At 42.1% G+C, this 22,921-nt stretch overlaps 1 protein-coding gene across 1 annotated transcript; it reads right to left on the bottom strand.

The window, feature by feature from the left end:
• Positions 1–2,942: 2,942 nt before the first annotated feature.
• LOC308101354 (extracellular calcium-sensing receptor-like) lies at positions 2,943–22,914 on the bottom strand (the record flags this gene model as incomplete). Its single annotated transcript, XM_080450778.1, has 10 exons — positions 2,943–3,856; positions 4,903–5,026; positions 5,123–5,350; positions 6,978–7,169; positions 7,328–7,488; positions 8,344–8,560; positions 10,767–10,853; positions 13,068–13,362; positions 14,518–14,588; positions 22,837–22,914. The coding sequence occupies 10 exons, from the start codon at positions 22,912–22,914 to the stop codon at positions 2,943–2,945; spliced, it is 2,367 nt and encodes a 788-aa protein (XP_080306904.1).
• Positions 22,915–22,921: the final 7 nt, after the last annotated feature.

Below are 22,921 nucleotides of genomic sequence, written 5' to 3' on the forward strand. Positions count from 1 at the left end.
ATGCCTCAAATCATGAACGCAGCTTGCAATTTCCGTGAAATTTCACACGCACATTCCCATTAGGCCGAGGAAGAAATGCCACTTACATTTTTTTAAATCTGCCTCATGGTGGCGCTATAACAGGCCGATTCGTGCTTTTACCAATAACTGCACCGATCTGTGTAAAACTTTGTTTGCACACCAAGAGGCCAAGGAAAAACCTTTGCCCTGCATTTTTCACATTTGCCTTTTATAGCGCCACCAGGAGGCCGTCTAAAGTAAAAAAATGTTTTTGATATTAAGCCTTCAGATTTTATCCAAATTTCACGCAAATCGGTACACATGATATCTATAGTCATGTGATCAAGAAAGATCTCTTTGATTTCTCATATTCCATCCTGATTGGCTAAGATTGACATCTAAACTTTGCAGGAGTGGCCCGTTTTGAACAAAATGCCGCAAATCATGAACCCAGCGTCCGATTGCGGTAAAACTTTGCACACACATTTGCACTTCGTTGAGGAACAAATGCCACCCTTTTAACATTGCCCTATTATAGCGCCACCAGGAGGCAGATTTTTGCAACACTTCTCTTTTTTATATTACTCCAACACATTTTGTCCAAACATCATGCAAATCGGTACATATTATCTCTGTAGTCAAGTGATCAAGATGGTTCCATCCGATTTTTCCTATTCCATCCTGATGGAATCTCCCAATCTCCCCTATGTGACCTCTACTGTTTCTGACCCCTCATTGGAACAACTCTGGCTCTGGTCAGTACTCTCAAATATGGGCAGTTGTTGACACCGTACTAACAAAGTACATTTGCATGAGTACTGTACTTAACTCATTCACTGCAAATGACCGGTTTGACAAGTTTTTTTCCAAAGCCCCCACCGCCAATGACGTGTTTTCAGTGTTTTGGTGTTTCCAGTGTGTACGCTAGATGGCGCTCTTCGCCAACATATGAGTGATCCTATGACTTCCGGAGAAGAGTATACCCGGAAAGAATGTGATCACAACAAACCCAGCCCCGTACGATCTTTTGGCGAGAACAAGCTATATTCAACAGCCAATAACTAACGAACGGAGGGTTGCGGTGACACACTTTTCCCCCTGATGGAAGCAGAGACACTACTGGAGCGAAATATTCTGTGGCTCTTGAAAGGTTAGTAAAAATGCTCAAAAACGCTGGCAGTGGCTGATTTATTTATGTATTTACTCTGGCAGTGAATGAGTTAATAAGACAGTCTTTCAGTAGGCAACAAGCCGAGTGTTCACAATCACCCCATCGGGGCACTCACAAACACACCGGGCCTTAATACCACCACTTTTACTGAACCATATCCATTCATATTCTGAAGCCTTGCGTAAAATAGATGCATGATAGTAAGCCTACAGTACTTACTACTAACTAGGATAGTGTGTTTCTACCTGTCATTGCCGTTATGAAAGGGCTGATTCCTAGGCTAGTGCTTCCTCAAAGTGGGGTCCGGGGATCCCCAGGGGTCCTTGAGGGGGTTCCAGGGGGTCCCCAGCAAAATGTGTTAAACAGAATCAAAATCAGTTTAACTACTTTTACCCCACATTTTCAGGAAAAGCAAAGTCTCATGCACACCAGATCAGCTCAGATAGCGTATAGGCAGGGACCAGACGTATAGAATGAAATAAAAACAACCTGCACACCGTCTACACAATGCACTTTACAATGAAGCTGTTAACATGTTATCAATGTCTGCTTTATGTCACACTGAAAAGGAACATGAACGTGTTGATGACATTGTTACCTACAGTATGCATTATAGAATGGTCTTTGCACAAGTGCATAGTTGGAAGCAAGGCTATGGGAGGGTTGAGCAACACGGGAACTTAGAGTTTAGCCAGCAGTTGAAAGTATGCTTTAAACAAATCTACATGGATGGCAATTGGCCGTCACATGCACATTGGTTGGTAGTGATACAGTATGAAACCTTTGTGCAGAGTTGTTGTTTTCAAGCCATTTGACCATGAAAATATCACACAAAGCAGCTTTAACCCTTTGATACCAGAGGCCTTCAAAAATAATGTTGTTGGACAATAATAGCTAAACATTTGCCAATTTTAAACCTATACCTAATTTGCCTCTTAAATACCTGTAGTACTATGACCCAAAGAGAATGAAAAGGTGCAATTAGTTTCGTCTATATAGGTCTAAAATAACCAAACGTTTTTCTCTTTTTTAGACTTTTAGACAAGTCTTTAAAGGGTTAGTTCAGATTTTTTGAGTATTTTCTGTAGGAAATACTTACCATTAATGTAGTGGTTGCAAAGGTATTAATTGATTGCCCGAGTCCCGTGGTCAGAGTTATGGTCCGGTTCTGATAAATATGAAGTAGTTCCGGTAGATTAGTAGATTTGGTGGGGCCCGCTCATAAAAAATAAATTAATTAAAAAAACTAGCGTCATTTGTATTGTTGACCTATTTCTACCATATAGAGCAGGTTTCGTTCAATTTCGACCCCTCTGTCACATGGTACTAATGTTTGTGTCCAGAATCACTACGCCGCGGCAGCCTACTCACGCACAAAATATATGACACAAAAAATAGTACCATGTGACAGAGGGGTCGAAATTGAACGAAACCTGCTCTATATGGTAGAAATAGGTCAACAATACAAATGACGCTAGTTTTTTTAATTAATTTATTTTGAATGAGCCACCAAATCTACTAATCTACTAATCTACCGGAACTACTTCATATTTATCAGAACCGGACCATAACTCTGACCACGGGACTCGGGCAATCAATTAATACCTTTGCAACCACTACATTAATGGTAAGTATTTCCTAGAGAAAATACTCAAAATCTGAACTAACCCTTTAAGGTAGCAGGGAGGGTAATCAACTTTTCACCAACTGGCTTTATGATAATAGATTTGCATCTCTGACTGGATTTGTGAGCATCATTGAAGTTCTGCTTCTATGTCTTGGTGGCACCGCGACCCATGATGGACTTCTTAGTGTTTCTCTCAGGTTTCAAAAGTATCACATAACACTTTGGTCCAAACAGTGCCAACAATAGACCAAAACTAGATGCTAAAATAGCAAATACCTCCACTACATCCGCATATTTGCCTGGAGAGCTGATATATGCTGGGATGAAGGCTATCCACACAGCACAGAAGATCAACATGCTGAAAGTGATTAACTTGGCTTCATTGAAGTTGTCTGGAAGATTCCTTGCCATGAATGCTAGGACAAAGCTGAGGAGTGCCAGTAAACCAATATAACCTAGTAACATGGCAAAACCAACTGTTGATCCCACTGCACACTCATAGACTATCTTATCATTGTGGTATTGTGTGTTTTTATGAGGAGTTGGCGAGGCAGACAAAAGCCAGGCTGCGCAGATTATTACCTGGATGGAAGTAAGTGCCAGAACTGTTCCTCTCTGCTGCATAGCACCGAAAAACTTCATAATGTCTGCACCGCCAGGCTTGGAGGATTTGAACACAGCCAACACCACCATAGTCTTTACCAGGATACACGAGACACACAGCACAAAGCTGATCCCAAATACTGCATGCCTCAGCTGACAAGTCCTGAGCCTGGGACGGCCAATGAACAGAAGTGAGCACAAGAAACACAGTTTGAGTGACAGCAAAAGTTGGAAGCTGAGTTCTGAGTTGTTGGCGCGCACCATGGGTGTGTCTCGATGATAGACGAAGATTCCCATGACAATGGCACAGATAAGTGTGCCTAGCAATGAGATGGCTGTCAAGGAGATACCCAGGTCCTCATGGTAGGACAGGAACTCCCTGCTCTTAGGGATACACTGGTCATGCTGGGGATTGGACCAGAAATCTTCTGGACAACTGGTGCACTCTGCAGAATCTAACAACAACAGCAAGGTTAAAGAGACAGATAAGTATCGTCCTAAAGATAACCTACATTGCCATCCTACTATCCTTCTAATCATATTATATCCTCCTAGCCTATGAATATGAATGTGGAAAGCTCTTGGAGTGAGGAAACCGATAATTGACATTTCCCATATTTAACCTGTCTCTGTGCTGTGGGTGGAAATGCCCTCCTCCATTTTTCTCCTCAATGGGTTGACCAATCGATTTGAAATGCAGGCTTTGACCATCATATGCAGGGAGTGAAGACGACAATTCTATACCTTTCCCAAATGCAAGCTGTTAATTAGCATTTCTCTCACTCAATTAAACCACTTTCAGTGGAGATAGGGGTGGGAATCATCAATGAATCTACCGTGTGCAGTATGTTGCACACTCCTGTTGCGTATTGGTTGTGTTTGTTGTTGAGAAATAGTAATACAACCACTTCTTCCTGTGACAGTCTCTCACACATTTTAATAAATGTAACTATTCACCATTAAAATCTGTTTGCGTAAACATGTGCCCAAAGTGGCCACTGATACCCAAAACTACATAGTGTGGCTTTAGCCTTCAAGTTCAAACCATTATTTCTGTGGACTTGAAATCATTGTTTTATTTGATGGCCTTTCTACCCTGGTATTTGGCCTTTGTGCCATCAAAGAATTGACGACACCAAAGGCTAAGTGGCCTTGCCCTTAAAATGACGAAATTCCAGTAGGCTACACATCCGGTGCACGGGGTCATTCGCATGCATTTTTTCATGCAGCTGGTTTGTATGTCGATCTGAAACTGATTATGTAACTTTACTACTCCTTTTAGAACATGTAGCATTATAGTATTGTGTTGTTGCCTGTGAGGCTTGTTTTTATATTTGTATTCATATTATATTGCTTTTTTAAATTTGTTGTCTAATTTTAGCATGTTCGAAATACAGCTTTCATCCATCCATCCATCCATCCATCCATCCATTCAAGTCTAAAGTCTGCACGTAGTTTGGGTGTGAACAACCCTAGGTATGGACCAGTAATATAAACCAACCTGTCTGATTGCTGATCTCTCCTTCAGAACAAGCAATGCAGTCAAAGCAGCAGACGGGTTCTCCTTTCCTTCTGGCCACACGGGTTCCAGGGGAACAGCTCTCACTGCACACTGACCGAGGAGGCTAAAGAGGAAACCAACAATGATCAATTTCAGTCTAAACTAAATTACATTCACATCATGAGCTCAACATGAGTTATTTTAGAAAAGCTGAAATTACCTTTCGGGAGTCAAAGTTCCAGAAGATTCTGTCTTCGTCCAGGATGAGTTCTTCATCTCTGGAGGATGACTTCTTGACCACACCTACATTGTGAAACTCTGTGCTTCCATCAGGGAGCCACTCCCAGTTCATGACATCATAGATAGGTAACGCGTCACCATTCTCATCAAATGATACACGATCACCAAATGATGTGGTGAAGTTGACCTTTTCCAGGTAATACACAAGCTAGAAATAGTGATGAGCAAATCATAGAGGAGAGAGACTTAAAAAATATACTGTATGCAGTATACACTAGTTACATTGACAGGAAATGCTGAAATAACTACACCGTTGCAGTATTTATAGTACAACACAACATGTAGTGTATTCTGTGTGTGCGTGTGTGTGTGTGTGTGTGCGTGTGTGTGTGTGCGTATGTGCTAGCGTGCGGAGGGGGTTACTAACTTCAGGGCATTGAAAGGGGGTCTTAAAACATCTTGTTTTCTTAAAGACCCCTTTTTAAAATTAGACATACATTTTATAGCTGTAAATTGTAGTACTTCTTATTTTTAATGTCTGTTGCTGGGTGTTCTAATGGTGGAGTAGATTTATTTATTGTCTTGAGTGTATGTGTTGACCCGAGCAAAACGATTTCCCCTTGTGGATAATATAGGACATCTAATCTACTCTAAAGGTGAAGACCTACTGTACCGTGCCGGCAATTGACCCTGTTGAACCACCTACATACTGGGGCCGGCTGCTTCAAATAATTATGAAGTGGGGCTTTGCAGACAGCGCAGCAAGGAAGTGTGTAAAAAAAACAATTAAACCAGTCGGCCTCATGGTGGCGCTATAACAGCCCACTTTACGTTTTGGCTTATAACTCTTGAACCGTAGGTCGTATAATAAAAATCTTTTTTCCCCCTAAATTCCTTGGGTCATGACACAACTCCCCATATAGGCCACGCCCATTTGCGTCAGGATAAAATTTCCGCCATTTCGAATTTTCTTCAAAACACACTTTTAGCTCCTCTTCCCACATATTTTGTCCAAATTTCACAAAAATCGGTACACATGATTTTTGGGCCCATGCGATAAAAATTTCCAAACGGCATTTTGATAGTCTGTACCGTTCGTCCGTAAATGGCTTCCAAAGTTAGTGGGAGGGGCCCGTTTTACCAAAAATGCCAGAAATCACGAACGAAACGTCTGGTCAATCCCAAATTTGAATCACATGTCGTTTACTCACATGTCGTTTACTCAACGAATCCCCAAAGTATCCCCAAAGCATTTCCACTTTGACCCATAGGGAGCGCCACAAATGCACAAAACGTAACCGTTTGATGCAAAAACATGATTTTTGGGGGGATCAATCCTCTCAAAATGAAATAAAAGCGATATCAGGAGTGACGTGGCAATATTATTGGCCCGTTACATTTGTGGGAGATGCCTATTTATTTAGTGGGAGGGGCCTATTTCCTAAAATCTAAACGGCACGTATCACGAAGGCAGGATCCGATCGGCACCCGATTCGAATGGCACGTCGCGCAACCTCCGACGGTATTCCTCCCGGCGTATCCCTGGAGTCCAGGCGGCCACGACCCGCTACCGGCGTCGGCGCAACCACACTTTGCAATTTCCCAGAATTGCGCCGCGTCTAGTTACCACCTGCTCCCTATACAGACCACCTTCAGAAGAATATATTATCACCTGCCCCCTACAGACCACCTTGATGATATACGAACAATCCTACTGTATATATTGTATGTCCATTTTTCTTGTTTTCACCAATGTCATATTTACATTTTAATTATTATTCTAACTTTGAATCAAACTACAAACATCACAGACGAACTGTGAATTAATATCTCACCTGCCATGGCTGTATTGTCTGCAAACTGCCACAGCTGTGCCCAGTGAAAGGCCCTCTTCCTGGCACACATTGCAACATGTCATGGAGGGCATGGGCCAGAGCATATACAGCCTTGTACACATTATAGTCGGCCCTGAGGTCAGAGACATCCACAAGTGTAGTTTCCGCTGTTCCTAGGTCCTCTTGTCCAGTACACACCCTTCCATCAGCATCCACCCACTCTGATGGAAGGGGTGCAAATTTACACTGAAATGTGTGCTCCCAAAACTGCCTCACCTGAAGAAACAACAATTAAATACATAAAATCACAGAATTTGCAGCTTAAATACAACATTAAACAAAAGACTCACTATGTTATCTTCATGGCTGTTGTCTGGGTCATTGTCAGGATGTATTTTTAACAAGAAGTCCTTGAGACCTGGCATCTCTCCACGACGGATGGCAAAACCCAGGGTGCCCCTTAAGTACGGCATGAAGTGAGGAGACCGGAGATTAAGGTCGTTCCACCAAGCTGCAGTGGCAGGTAAGATCCATTGCAGACCTGTCGCATTCTGCTTTACCACCTATTGATTGTGTTGAAATAAATACATAATTGATTTAAACACACACACATACATATAATTATGCTACAGTACGATTGTAAAATCTGTCATATCGAAAAAGGAGGGCAATTTTCTTCTACGCCGCTGCCCGGCTACAAAACGGGTCCACCCCGGACCGTTCTTCACCCCACCGCGAGCACACCATCCGTGGCCGGCTAAAAAGTCTAACACCGAACATAGGCCTAAACGGTAATTTGGCGAGCGCAACAGAGCGGAAAACAGCCTTGAAACGGGGGCGGCAAACCGGGTCCCGGCAGTAGTAGCTCCGGTAGGCCCCGTCCGCGACCCCCGGCCTCGAGTAGAAAAAAGACCCCAGGCACTGGGGTGTCCTCCTCCGGCCAAAGGAGCCGAGGCGGGACGTGGACTCCCGTCAGCTTGGCGGTTTAGCTTCGCCCTACTGAGATACTGTATTTTTGATTTTCATGAGCTATATGTCGTAATCATCAAGATAAAAAAAAATACAAAAATCAATATTTCACTTTATTACACAGCTTGGTTGAATGCTTGATTCTGATTGGTCAATCATCTGTCATTATTTCTGGATAATGACCGATGAGCTCTATAACGGACCGCTAATCAGAGACTCAGAACACCTGCTCATATTCTTTTGTTTATAGTTGAACTCATGATCATGTATGAAGGGATTTACTTAAATGTAACTAATTTCAGATTCCTTAAAATTATGAAATTAACATGTATCATGACACAAACCTCCTCCATGACATTATCCATATAGATCAAATATAAAAATGCAATGACCACACGAGCTGTGGATGTCTTCATCACAGTGACAATCCTCTGAAGTTTAGCCGGGTCATTGTGCCAGGGCAGAGCTTCTGCATAAGCCACACAACCCAGACCAGACTGGACCAGGTCAGACTGGAATAACAGGGCAGCATCGCGGCCAGATTCATCATCACTAAACAGCACGCCTACCCAAGTCCACTCAAACCGCCTCATCATCTGGAGCATAGCTCGCACCTGAAAGAATGGAGGGATGAATACTAGGGTTAGATTATTCATCATCATCATCATCATCATCATCATCATAATTTATTTAACTCAGGAACATGTTCACATGGTTTGGAGCACAGATTCATAAATATAGGCCTAGCCTGACACTCAGACTGAATTTTCATTTCGTTTCACTCCATTATTCAGTCTGAAAGCCCTCTCATTGCAGCCAATTTCTGAGATGGGGGCGTGGCCAAAGTGGGACTCTTTGGCAATTGGTTCATACTGGATTATCCCGATCCCGATTCGTCGTACACATTTTCAACAAAGAAACACCCGCCTTCGACAGCGTCACTAGACCCTGAATGCGAGGCAAACGATTCAGGGGGTGGAGCCAGGCTAATATAGGCCTACAATACATAACAATGTTCGTACAGACGTAGCAAAAGGCATGGCATGCATTATTTGAACGGAAGAAGAACGTTTTTCAGAAAAGCACCCAATTTAGAATTACTTTTGGTTTATCAGATTGCAATAATACAATTTATTTCAACATAGATGGGTTAGAGTTCTCAATTTCTGCCCGAACCCGGCCTTACCCGACCCAACGTTTTCGGGCCGGGCCGGGCCGGGCCCACAATCTATGCTAGCTAGTGGGGCCGGGCCAAGCCTCGGGTTCCGTGAAGAAAAAAAAAGAGAAAACTATTACCCCCAAAAAAGAAATTTCATCTGCCCCTAGCGGCCTAACGGTATATAAGGCGTAAGGGTAAGGGTAACGGAAATGGCAGTGGACGTGTTGGATGCAGCTCAAAGTGAACTTTACTCAGGTATCTAATTTTTCGCCGTCCGACCTTCCTAGCCCGTGTTATTAAAGAAAAACGGGCAACAATGGCGAAAATCTGCGAAAGTGGACGTTTTCAAGATGTTTTGGCAATTATCTCTGTAACGGAAGGTCCAATCTGCTCAGTTCAAAGCTTGTTGAATGCGTGACTTTGAGGACATTACGCACATAACGACAAATTTTCAGGTTTTCCGGCCTAAAAGTATGGTAACTGTTCGGGCCAAGCAGAGCCTAGGGCCGGCCCAGTAGGACCCAGTTAGGCCCGTTGAGAACTCTAAGATGGGTGAGTTATATAGCCTAGTACTTTGGCAGATATTTCTGTCTAAAATTCATAATGCTAATATTCTTGCACTCAAACAAAACGTAAAACTCATCCCCTACTCGTTCCATAAATTGCACAACCTCTGACTTCTCAACAGCCCTTTATATCTGCCATGCAGTAACCTTTGGAATTCTCGTGTTATTCACCCTAATATTACAAATGGCCTGTCTGTACTTATGGTTTTCACACAACAGGTATTTTTCTAACTTCAACTCTTGTTTGAACTACATAAGTGTCACATGATGTCATACTAATTAAGTTCACTTTTAGCACTTTAGCAAGAGATGACCTTTCAACCTCTGTTCAACAGTTAGTTTCAACCAGTCAATGTTATTACATTTCTGAGTCAGCCAAAGGTAAGACAGACCATCCAGTATCTGCTTCACTTGTGAGACCCATGGTGACATACGGTATATATACATCTGTGTTACACAGGTTAAGCAGACAGTTGTACATTATTCGGCTCAATGTACTCTCTTTGCCTTCGATCAACCGGCCCCAATAGCCGATAAGTCTCTTTTTAACTAAAATACAAATTGGGTACCTCCCCAACTCACCATACACCTTATAAATACAGGTACCTAGTTATTTTTACTTTTAGAATGCACTTGAGGAATTGTCATTTTGTGACATCATGTTTTTTTTCAAACCCCCTGACATATAACACGTGTATAACATACTGTAACTGGTGAAACCAGCTTGTCAAAAATATCTAGTGCAACATTTAATCAAATGTTCTACATTTACAAAGGAGAGCAAGTGACTTGCCACATATTGGCAAGTCAATGAATGTCCTACACCAGTGGTTCTCAAACTTGTTCATGTCCAGGACCCCCAAAATGATATGTATTTGGCCGCACTATGAGCTTGTATATTTGCTATTTTTGAATAGCCAAAGTATAAAATATGGATAAAGTGATTACACAGATGCGTTCCCGGTTTGAATGGGTTAACAAGGGAGCCTGTGTTAAGTGGTCAGATGGGGCCACATGTGTGGGGCCACATGTGTGGAACATGAACTAATAGACACCTCCGCACCAACACATTCATTGTGTGTAGAAGTTAGTTACCTGGAAGGCATTGCTTGGTATTGTTCTAAAGAAGGATGGAAACTGAGTCAGATCACTCAGGCAGGAGCAAGCAGCATAGTAACTTACCTGGAAAAGGCACAAAACATCTGTTCTGTACTACATCTTTATTATTATTGTTATTATTTTTGTGTCCCCTGCAAGCAAAGCATGTGAGCTGAGCGGGGAGTATATATATATATATATATATATAATGTTACGACCCCCAGTCTAGGGTAGGGAAGGTAACATAATAATGGAGGGCAACAGTAGTTTAAAAAATGAATTGCTTTTATTTTTATACAGGGGAGACGAATAAGAGCAGGAAACAGGGCCAGAGGCTGGACCTGTCAATCTGTATCACAGCCTGAATGCAATCAGCCACTCCAGTCACATCAGCACCACAGCCATTCTCACAGCATTCACACCATTTGCCACCTTACAAGAAATACAGAAAAGCAACAATATAACCCAAGCCACAAATAATCCAACAATATTCCAACTATAATTATCCCAAAATAAACAAAATACAAATAATAATAATTAATGCAAATACAAAATACGGCTGTACACCCCCTTCCCTAACGAAAACTTCACCCCCAAAAGTTTCCACCATGACGGGCAAAAGGCGGGAGACATAAGCCAAGCCAAACTCACCATTTCAAGTTCAAAACAAATTGAGGTTGGTCTCCCTCAACCTCCAAAGGTGTGAATATGCTCAAATCAGTGATTGGAATAAACTGCTAAACACATGAGGTACACCTCGCTGTTTTCTGTAACGTGGAGGCTGTATTACAAAGCCTGAGTGGCATAAATGCATAAAAAAACATTGGCATAATACAAACAAATGTATGTGAGGGTTAAAAAGGGTCTGCCAATACTCAAGAGATCAACGCTGGAGCAGCTCGGACAGTTTTAAGCCTTTTATAATTTAGGTGCAAGTATACAGAGTGACTGACGTTTCGGTCTTTCGTTTTGACCTTCCTCAGAGTCATGCCAATACCATTTTAACATATGAAGCACCAGCTTTATGCTGAGGGGCAGGTGACCCGTCAAACTTTAAGGCCTACTCTGTACTCACTGCTGGCTCGGCATTTGACAACTCCAGGATCCCCTTATCAGTAAGCTGTCGTTTACACACAACCTTAATTGGGCCTTGTTGGCACCTGTTGGGACAGACATTTTAGCAATCACTCTTAACTCTGCTTTAGCGCAGTTTTCACATTTTTCAGCAGTGGGAATTCAAAGTCGGGGGAGAGTATGCAAACCCATCTACATTACACAAAATAGAACACCTTATATAATCTGCCAATCTCAAATGAAGCAAAGCGTTTGACTAATAACCAGAACGAAACAAACAAAACAAATTCAACTACTCAAAATGTGAATGTCAACAGAATATGTAAGGGGTAATTTAGACAGACCCAAAATTATGTTGCGACCCCTGTCTATGGTAGGGAGTGCAACACAATAATGGAGGACGACAGCTTATTTCAAAATTTCAAAAATTGATTGTATATATATTTTTTAGCAGAGACTAAAAAGCTCCATTTTCTTTGTTCTTTGTTTCAAGTGACAATAAACTTCAGGAAACCCCTAACATAAACCCCTGACCAAAAAGATAGAAATAAAATACAATTTACTAACCTACTTACCTAAACTAATAAAAAACAGAAACAAACAAGGATGAACCAAACAAAAGTACCAAACACTCCTACATAGTCATATCAAGTATTGACAAAGAATGATTTCAAAATGTAAACACAACTGAAGGACTCAAAGTTTACGAATGGCAAAACTAGCATACTAAACAAAAAGGTTACAAAGGCTGGAGGACAAGAGGTCTTACAGATACATCTGACCCTGGGATGGGCCAAACTTAGGGCTATAGATTTCCTACACAGGTCGGTACAATGAATCAAACTTCTAACACAGATGCATTGTGGCTCCGACCTTTTGAAAACCTGCTCCACACTCCATTCACAACCTGCCCTCTCTGCTCACAGGCTCTGCTGCAAGTAAATGTATTTCAAACTTAAACATTCCCTTTTAATCATTTTGTCAAAGTTATTTCATAAATAAAATGAAATATTTCACATTAAAAACTGTAATAAAAAAACAACATTTATGAAGTAGTGAAAAGTGACATGTTGTGAGCTTGTAGATTTGCTATTTTCACTAGTTTAGGTCCCAGGCAAATATTGCGCAAAAAAGTTTGGGAACCACTGGTGTAAATAGCCAAAACACCAAAATGAAACATACAAAATAGGTTGTGGTAAAATGATATTCAAGTGAGAGACTTACCATGGGCACTCTGTACAAACCTAACATTCTAGAGATGGCAATAGAACTTTTTGAGTCAGAAGGACCCACAATTCCCAACACTGGAGGGGACCCGACACAGCTCTCATCCAGCGTAAACTGCTCCTCTCTCCGACTGATCAGTGACAACGCTGCACGGAATGTAACTCCAAGTGTGATACAGGTATCATAGATACTGTATCCCAGAGTCACATTGGGTAGAAGGCTGGGGTTTCTGTTGATCTCATTGACGGCAAAAGCCATGATCTGGGCCAGTCTGAACCCTTCAGCCACAAAACTAACAGACAAAATTCCACTGTAAGGGCGCAGTCACACCAAACTAGAATTTTACATATGAGGGCGAATTCTGCCAATTATTTTCAATGGCAACGGAGCAGTTTGTTGCCATGTTACGCGAATTTTGTAAAAAAAAATGAAACGTGTTTAATAGTGAGTCTGTAGGTTTTAAAATATTGAACCAATGAAAAGTATTAAGAGCTTGTGAGTAATAACTACATTGGACCAATTGGAAACATGCAATTTTTTTCAATATCCTGAAAAGTCATGGTTTTGGACATGCAAGGTTTCCACCCGACAGCGACAATAGTATCTCTGTAGAAATGTAATCCTGGTACTATCTATCAAAACAAGGTCTGTGTTGCTTACTTGCTGTTGTATTTGTGATACTCACCCATAGCAAGTGGGCTCCTGTTGCTTGGAGGTAAAAGACAGTTCAGGGAAGACAGAGGAGAAGTGGAATGGAAACAAACCACCCAGAACAAAGTCACCAGCCTTGTAAAATCTGTTGAGGTTAAACTCTGCCTGTAACTCACATGAAGAGGAAGGTGAGGAAGACAAAGGAGAGAAGGACAAGAACAATATCAAGGTCAAGTACATGTATGAAAGCAGGTGTATGTCTAGAGAAGCCCTCATGACTGTCCTCTGGCTAACACCCCTCTCTCTCTAAATCCATTGTCCAGCTGTTAAGTTTTATACACAGAGCTGTGCCATCCCCACTGCCACCTTATGCCACTACGTAATCTTTCACAACACCCATCTGGGCAGAGGCAGAAGTAGAGGCAGGGCTTAACATACATTAGCAATGCTTTCATATAAAAATAATTGCATGTGTAATGTGTCAATGGCACTATCTTACCAGGGTCTACATTGGCAACCTTTCACCCATTGTTGTTCTTAGGTTGTTGTTCTATTGTTGTTCTTATAGGCCTATATAATGTATACATACACTGGCGCCTAAACCATGAAGCCAAAGAGAGCATGTGCTCCCCCAAACTACCATTGCCCGTTGCCTCCCCCCCTCCTGCGGCAAATAGCAGATCTACAAGCCCAAGCTTGTGACCCCACCACCGTGGTCCCCTTGTCGACGGGGGTCCCCCGGCCGCCAAGTTTTACACTTGTAGATCTTCGATTTTCAGCAGAAAACGGGCGATACCTCCGGAACGGTGGGTTGGCGAGGCACACACTGTGGTGCCGACTGCGGGTCGCTCCCCGGGACAACTGCGGCTGAAACACAGAGGTATCAGAGACACCGAGGTATAGTTATTCACCATAACTATAAGGGAAAACAGAAGCAACTAGAAAAAGTGCTCCTCGGAGCACAGGTCCCCGCCAGGTCAGGTAGGTTATTGTGGCCTCCTGATGGCGCTATAATAAGGCAATGTGAAAATGATGCCATTTCTTCTTAGGCCTTGCATGGCAATCGGACACTGCATTCATGATTTGAGGCATTTTGTTCCAAAAATGTGTTTAGCTAAATTAGACCTGCTGGTGGCGCTATAACAGGCCAATGTGAAAAGGGTGGCATTTCTTCCTCGGCCTAGTGGGAATGTGTGTGCAAGATTTCACATAAATCGCACGTTGCGTTCATGATTTGAGGCATTTTGTTCAAACGGACCTATCCAGCAAACTTTGGAAGCCAATGTTGGCCAATTGGGATGGAATATGAAATATCGGACACTTCCATCTTGATCACATGACTATAGAGATACTGTGTACCGATTTGTGTGATTTTTGGACAGAATGTGAAGGAGTAATAGCAAAAAAATTGTTTTCCAAAAGTCAGCCTCCTGGTGGCGCTCTAAAAGGCAGATGTGAAAAATGCATGGCAAAGGTTTTTCCTTTACCTCTAGGGAGAATGCTTGCAAAGTTTCACGCAGATCCGTGCAGTTATAGTTAAAAATGCAAATCGGCCTGTTATAGCGCCACCATGAGGCTGATTTGAAAAATTTCAAATGGCATTTCTTCCTCGGCCTAGTGGGAATGTGCGTGTGCAATTTTATGGAAATGGCAAGCTGCGTTCATGATTTGAGGCAGTTTGTTCAAAACGGACCAATTCTGCAAACTTTGGAAGCCAACCTTAGCCAATGAGGATGGAATATGGGAAATCGGACATATCCGGGTTGATCACATGACTATAGAGATACTGAGTACCGATTTGCATGACGTGTGGTTAAAAGCTGTAGGAGTAATGGGAAAAAATGGGTTTTGCACAAATCGGCCTCCTGGTGGCGCTATAACAGGCCCATGTAAAAAACGTGGGGCAGAGATTCTGAATTGGCATCCAGGGAGTGGGTGTGCACAGTTTCGCAGCGACTGGGCCAACGGTGCCGGAGATTAGCTGGACGTACGGACGGACGTACGGACGGACAGGGGGTAAAACATACTCTCTCGCCATGCCTTTCGGCCTGGCGGAGACAACCAACAAAATTACATTTCTGCAATTTATCGGCAGCCATATAGAGCATCGCAGTTCCCGCCCACTTCCTGGTTCCACTTCAAAATACTCTATACATTTTTCCCATTGACATTTCCAAAAATATTGATATCAATTAATTTAAGCCTAGAATCAAGCCATCCAGGGTCCTGGTGAATCATGACCATAAAACTTTTTTTTATGTGATTTATTTTATTTTATATTTAATTATATGATATACTATATTTAATAAATACCCTTTGTATTGCCGTTTTCAAAAAAGTTTTTTCACATAATCAAACGTTTTATGGTCATGATTCACCAGGACCCTGGATGGCTTGATTCTAGGCTTAAAATAATTGATATCAATATTTTCGGAAATGTCAATGGGAAAAATGCATTGAGTATTTTGCAGTGGAACCCGGAAGTGGCCGCAACTGCGATGCTCTATAGGAAAATATGCCGCCATATTGGAACCTAATGTTATTTTTTATCTTACTTGGTAGAAGTACCTCCAGAACATATTCTCTTATATCAAAATAAGGGGGAAATCAAAGATTTACAGCCACAGCAAAGTGATATAGTCCAAAACGTTGGCCCAGTTGTAGCCATTTTGTAAACTGGTGGTGGCCATCTTGAAATCTTAGGAATTCTGCGTGGCCAGAGGTTGATTATCAATTAGGGTCATATGAAGGTCATCTTTCCTGCAACACAAACATATCGACTTGTTTAGATAGATGACGACCAAGAGAAGAGAAGGGAACACAAAGTAGAAGTCTGCACTATGAGTCATGTGTGTTAAGAGGGACAGCTATGGATTTGTATGCCTACTTAAAGGGATACTTCACTTTCGGGCCGGGGAAACATTTAAAAAATATATAAAAAATAAATGAAAAAAGTTATGGAAAATTCATGGCCCCCTCACGCATTAGAGTGTCCTACTAATGTGTGAGGGGGCCTTTATTTTGCCATAACTTCTTTCATTTTTTTTATATATATTTTTAATGTTTATTTTATGTGAAAGTGAAGTATCCCTTTAATGACGAACAAGGAATATCTACTGACTGGACTGCTAAAATTACAGCTGTTTGTCTGTGATGAGATTATGGCCGGCCTGTGACCAAAACAAATGGTGAGTTATTAACAGAACTGACTATGGCTGGAGGTGGTCAACGTGGCCAACGTGAAATCGCACCCAACGTAATATTTTAAGTCGGGTTTTATTATTGTAACGCCCAAACCACACCTATACATAATGTAACAGGTGGCGCAGGTGTTCTAGGGATAAGGCTGGTGTCCGAAGATAGCAACCTTTGCACGGGAACGGCCCTTGCGCAATGCTAAATCCCCAAATAGTGGTATAGGATCTTCTGCCGCAAATAGTGCTCGTCGGTATATTGTCCCCCTGACGCAGTGGGTAATTCACACCGTGCTCCCGCGTTGTCTAGATACCAAGTGATCTCGTGGCCATTTTACATGTGGGGATGTGTCGGTCTTACAATTTGGTATGGTTAGTAGAACATTTTTTCTTGTCTTTTATATGTGTTGACAAATGTTTGGCACACAAATATTTTATTTGAGGTTTAGCGGTAGCACTATTGATTTTGCATGGAGAACAAGGCATTCTAATAACATATACGAAAGGTTTGAGACATATAAGTCTGCTCCCGAGCAGACGTGACGTGAGATTGAATGTACGTCCGCCACGATTCACGGACAAGAAATTACCACACTCTTAACCTGGGAAGTTGCGTATATGCGCATAAGTACAACATATGTGCTGACCCGAGCATAGTGAATGAAGCCCAATGTGTTTATAGGATTTAATGTGTCAAGATGTTCATGTGTTATATGTTGTAATCAATGTGTTACATCAGTGAGGGGTAGAGAGGGGTATTGTGGTGTCAACCCCCTCTCCATTTCCTCATGTAAGTGAGTATAGGTTTGGTGTTTGGTTAGAATGTTCATAGCAATATTTATCATGACTAATCCTCGATTCCTTCCGATCTGAAGCCCACAAGGTTATTATAATAATGTGGTTTATTTTAATATGTCTACATTTGGGGTATTTTGCATTAAAAATATTTTGGTGTATGGTTGCCTATGCCTATCTGTATTATAACACTGTACAAATATAGACCTGGCTACAGTAGTTGTAAACATGGCACACCTGTGTCCTTGTTAATTAATGTCAGCATGTTTTGAAGGGTCAGGTCTAGACTCAATCGTCTCATTGGACATTAAAATTAATTATCTTCCAACAGTGCACCTGTTGAGCAACTATTTCGTCACCCCTGGGCCAGATGTCTTCACTGGGAATCACACACACCTGCCTTTGCTTGCCCAGCTCACGTTTAATTTGTACCCACCTGGGTATAGTCTGTTGTTGTCAGAGGATCAGAGATGTGCGCCTAGCGATATGTCTGGACACTTCTGAATGAAAGATAGTTGCAAGAGCACCAGCGAGAACACAAAGCTACGCCCACTGCTTTAGAAACCAATCATGTCACCACCCCAATGTGAAGGACCACCCTAAAACCTTTTGATTGGTTCTGCAATGCAGTTGTTGTTTTTTTAAACTCTCTAATTGTACCCACCCAGTTTTAGCAATGAAAGTTGAGAGATTGCATCATTCTCTAGTTGAGTGAAGTGTTTAGAGACCCGCTGGTAATTTTCCAGGTGCTGGAGCTCACAAACAACCTGTTCCTCTAGGGGGCACAAGAGGGTGACATTGACTTTTGTATGTTATGTTGTACAAAAATGATGGTGTTCTCAAAAACAAGTGTGTGTGTGTGTGTGTGTGTGTGTGTGTGTGTGTGTGTGTGTGTGTGTGCGTGCGTGCGTGCGTGCGTGCGTGCGTGCGTGCGTGTGTGTGTGTGTGTGTGTGTGTGTGTGTGTGTGCGTGCGCGCGTGCGCGTGCGTGTGTGCATTTCATGACCTACAGTGGGTGAATAAATAGTTAATGTAACCCTGGTGAGAGAGTGTGATTGACACATTATGGGTTTCTCAAAGCAGATGTCGTGCTGCAAGTCCGGGGGTGCCGCCGGCGCCAGAATGCTTTGATAATTATTTAGAATTTATCAGTTTAACGGTTAAACTGATACATTCCTAATAATATTATCAAGGGGTGTCAAACCTGTTTGCATTGTGCGAAAGAACAGTATATCACTTTACAAATGTTGTTTATTACATTTATTAAGAAGAATAGCTACTTTAATTCTTGGTATTACAGTTGTAAGCTACAAACATTTGGTATGAGTGGTGAAACGAACAACGCAATTTTTGTTTAAGGAGCCCCGATAAGCCATTTTAAAATAGAGCTACTGTATTACATTTCAAAATGAAATTGAATAAGTGAAACTTTTCTTCAAACCCCACTTTTTGCTACTAACTCCTTCTAACTCCTACTTACTACTAACAGATTTTTTTCCCAAAACTCACACAAATGGATATACATTATCTCTGGGGTCATGTGATCAAGATGTATGGGTCAGATTTTTCTGATTCCATTTCAATTGGCTATGGCAAAATTTCAGGGTCTGGGATGACATGTAACTCTTTGCATATCAGACAAGTAGGCTTGACCTTGAACTCAGAAATAGCAATCTCTCCAAGTAGTTGTAGTAATTTTCCTCTACAAGCTACAACCATAGACTTTACACAAGTAGGCTGCTATAGTCAGCGGCGAGAGAGAGAGAGCGGTGCCGAGTGGCCTGCAACGAGCAGCAAGGGGGGTTTGGGGAGGGGGATATCCGCAGTGGACGCCTTTCAGAGCTGCATGCGGCCCCGAAAGTGCAAGTTTGATACCCCTGGTCAACCCATTAAAACGGGAAAGCATCTGTGTCATTTTAGATAAGAGCTAAAAAGCATTATTTTATGCTATTCAAAAATAGCAGATATACAAGTTCATAGCGCGGCACGAAGTGCGAATATGACGAGTAGATATGACGATCTTGTAGATCTGCTATTTTTGAAAAATCTTGAAAATGTGTGTAAATCTTTGAATATACACTGCTCAAAATAATTAAGGGATCAAAGTGTTCCCTACATTTCTTTGAGCAGTATATATTCTTTTAAAGCGATTTTTTTACTCAAATCTTTGCTTCTGGAGGTCCCTGGAACAAAATATTTTGAGATAAAGGTTTTCGGCCAAATATATAATTCTGGGGGTCCTTGACATGAGAAAGTGTGAGAACCACTGATATAGAAACACAAGTTAGGAACTGTTAGGATTTAGAAGACAGCTCACAACGTGTCACGTTGTGACGCGTTGTAGATATTGTAGTTCTCTATTGTATCTCTCCATCTTTCATATGTATGGGGAATGCCCGGCTATATAAGGCCCAGGTGCGCGTGATTACACTGATTGTTTAATGTGTAGTCCTGTCTGTTGATCAGGGTCCAGTGACACAGACAGTGCTGGCAGGAGCATGCCTTGAATCACAGCCATTTGCGCATTATACAGCGTATTGCTGACCGCTCACACGTCGGTGGTGTAGTTTCGCTGTGCAGCCAGGTTCGATGACACAGCGGAGCATGCCGCGGCTGTCAGGCGGAGCTCGCTATACAGTGTATCACGGCATGGCCGTTTACACACCTAGGTGTAATTCTGCGTGGTGGGAACCGGTTATCGGTGTGAAGCCATGGAGTAAGCTCCCTTCTCATCCCAAGATAATCGCGTTGCTACGCCAAGGATCTGTTAGGTTACACAGTGGGGCATGCGGTCCCAAAGAAGAGCAACACAAAAATGACACAGTTGCCGAAGGGTGCTCGTAGGGTTCGCCCCTCGCACGGCCTTTCGGCATGAGCCGTTTGAGCCCGTGGACACTTTGGGCTGCAATGGCTTCTCTCGAGACAGCATTCTTGCTGTTAACTGTGTCAGCAACAAGAATGTCCCTGTCGGTACATGAGGGATGCTGCCGCTTCCTGCATGGCAATGCTTGGGTGGTGCTGGTACCAATCCTTGCATTCCACCCTATGGCCTGATCAGAGTACGAGCCAGTCAGTCTATTGAGCTGCAACCTTCCCACCCTCCACAGGGTGGTGAAGCAGGGTTGCTTGCAGTCACTGTCATGGGGCCTTGCGGCGCACACATTACACACATGGTAATTATTTTGATATGAAAGCATTGCTAATGCATGTTAAGCCCTGCCTCTACTTCTGCCTCTGCCCAGATGGGTGTTGTGAAAGATTACGCAGTGGCATAAGGTGGCACAGGGGATGGCACAGCTCTGTGTATAAAACTTAACAACTGGACAATGGGTTTAGAGAGAGAGGGGGGGTGTTAGACAGAGGACAGTCATGAGGGCTTCTCTAGACATACACCTGCTTTCATACATGTACTTGACCTTGATATTGTTCTTGTCCTTCTCTCCTTTGTCTTCCTCACCTTCCTCTTCATGTGAGTTACAGGCACAGCTTAACCTCAACAGATTTTACAAGGCTGGTGACTTTGTTCTGGGTGGTTTGTTTCCATTTCACTTCTCCTCTGTCTTCCCTGAACTGACTTTTACCTCCAAGCAACAGGAGCCCACTTGCTATAAGTGAGTATCACATATACAATAGCAAGTAAGAGAACACAGACCTTATTGGGATAGATAGTACTGAGGAAGAAATGATATGGCTGCTTATATCTAACCTTTATATTTTACCATCACGTATAATACCTCTACAATACATTATGATATTTGGCAGCTTGTAAGAGCCTAGATGTCTCCACTAGGCCTAATAGCTATTGTTTTGACACAGCCTATCTTGTTATGGTCCAGTTTGTCCTTGAAGCAGCTACAGTATAACTATGATCTCTGTCCTGTGCTTTTGGCAGAACTATACCTTACCACCGACATGAGTGTTATTGTACTTCTCCCAATGATATTTGATTTATTTGATTTGCACAACAGATTACATGCGTATGCATGATATGTTAGTTCTTTCCATGGCAAAGTTGACAGTTAGTTGTTGTGCCGCTGAGGTAAGAAACCCTAGGGGGGCTTATGCGAGAACCTCACCACTTTACATTACGTACACTTTGAATTATTTAATAATATTATATTATTATTAATATTAAAAACAGTATATATAAATATCATAAGCATAATCATCACTACCTAGAATATTGTCTCGACTCCAAAGTGCCTCATTGATTGCTGATTGATCCAGAATTCCACGACAGTACCAGGATTATATTTCTATATACACAAGATACATATTGTTGCTGTCGGGTGGAACACTTGTATGTTCAAAACCGTGACTTTTCAGGATTTAGAAAAAAAAAATGTTCCAATTCCAATTGGTCCAATGTAGTTATGTAGTATTTACTCACAAGCTCTTAATACTTTTCATTGGTTCAATATTTTACTTTAAACACTTAATGCATTTATTTAAAAAAATAACACAAATAGTAGACCTACTGTAGCAGACATCATGACACGTTGTGAGCTTGTAGATCGGCTATTTTTGCTGCTTTTGCGTGACACTGTAGTATGACAAAGTAAGGCATTCATTTACTAAACCAATTTGCAGTGGTAAAGTAACCAAGTACATTTACTCAAGTACTGTACTTAAGTACAGTTTTAAGGTACTTTTACTTTACTGAAGTATTTCCAATTGTCTGTACTTTTACTTCTACTCCACTACATCTCAGAGGCAGCAGCCTTAGGTGCAAAAGGGTCACACCGAAGTTTAATTCTACCTATGAGGGTGGATTCTGCCAATTCTTTTCAATGTAAGTGTTTATTTTTTACAAAATCCGCAAATGGCAAGTTGGCAACAAACTGCTCCGTTCCCATTGAAAAGCATTGGCAGAATCCGCCCTCATAGGTAAAATTCCAGTTCGGTGTGACTGCGCCCTTACAGTGGAATTTTGTCTGTTAGTTTTGCGACTGAAGGCTTCAGACTGGCCCAGACAATGGCTTTTGCCATCAATGAGATCAACAGAAACCCCAACCTTCTACCCAATGTGACTCTGGGATACAGCATCTATGATACCTGTATCACGCTTATTGGAGTTACATTCCGTGCAGCGTTGTCACTGATCAGTGGGAGAGAGGAGCAGTTTACGCTGGATGAGAGCTGTGTTGGGTCCCCTCCAGTGCTGGGAATTGTGGGTCCTTCTGACTCAAAAAGTTCTGTTGCCATCTCTAGA

The sequence above is a fragment of the Gymnoscopelus braueri genome (genome assembly GCF_963280865.1).
Source record: "Gymnoscopelus braueri genome assembly, chromosome: 15".
In the NCBI taxonomy this organism is placed as follows: Eukaryota; Metazoa; Chordata; class Actinopteri; order Myctophiformes; family Myctophidae; genus Gymnoscopelus; species Gymnoscopelus braueri.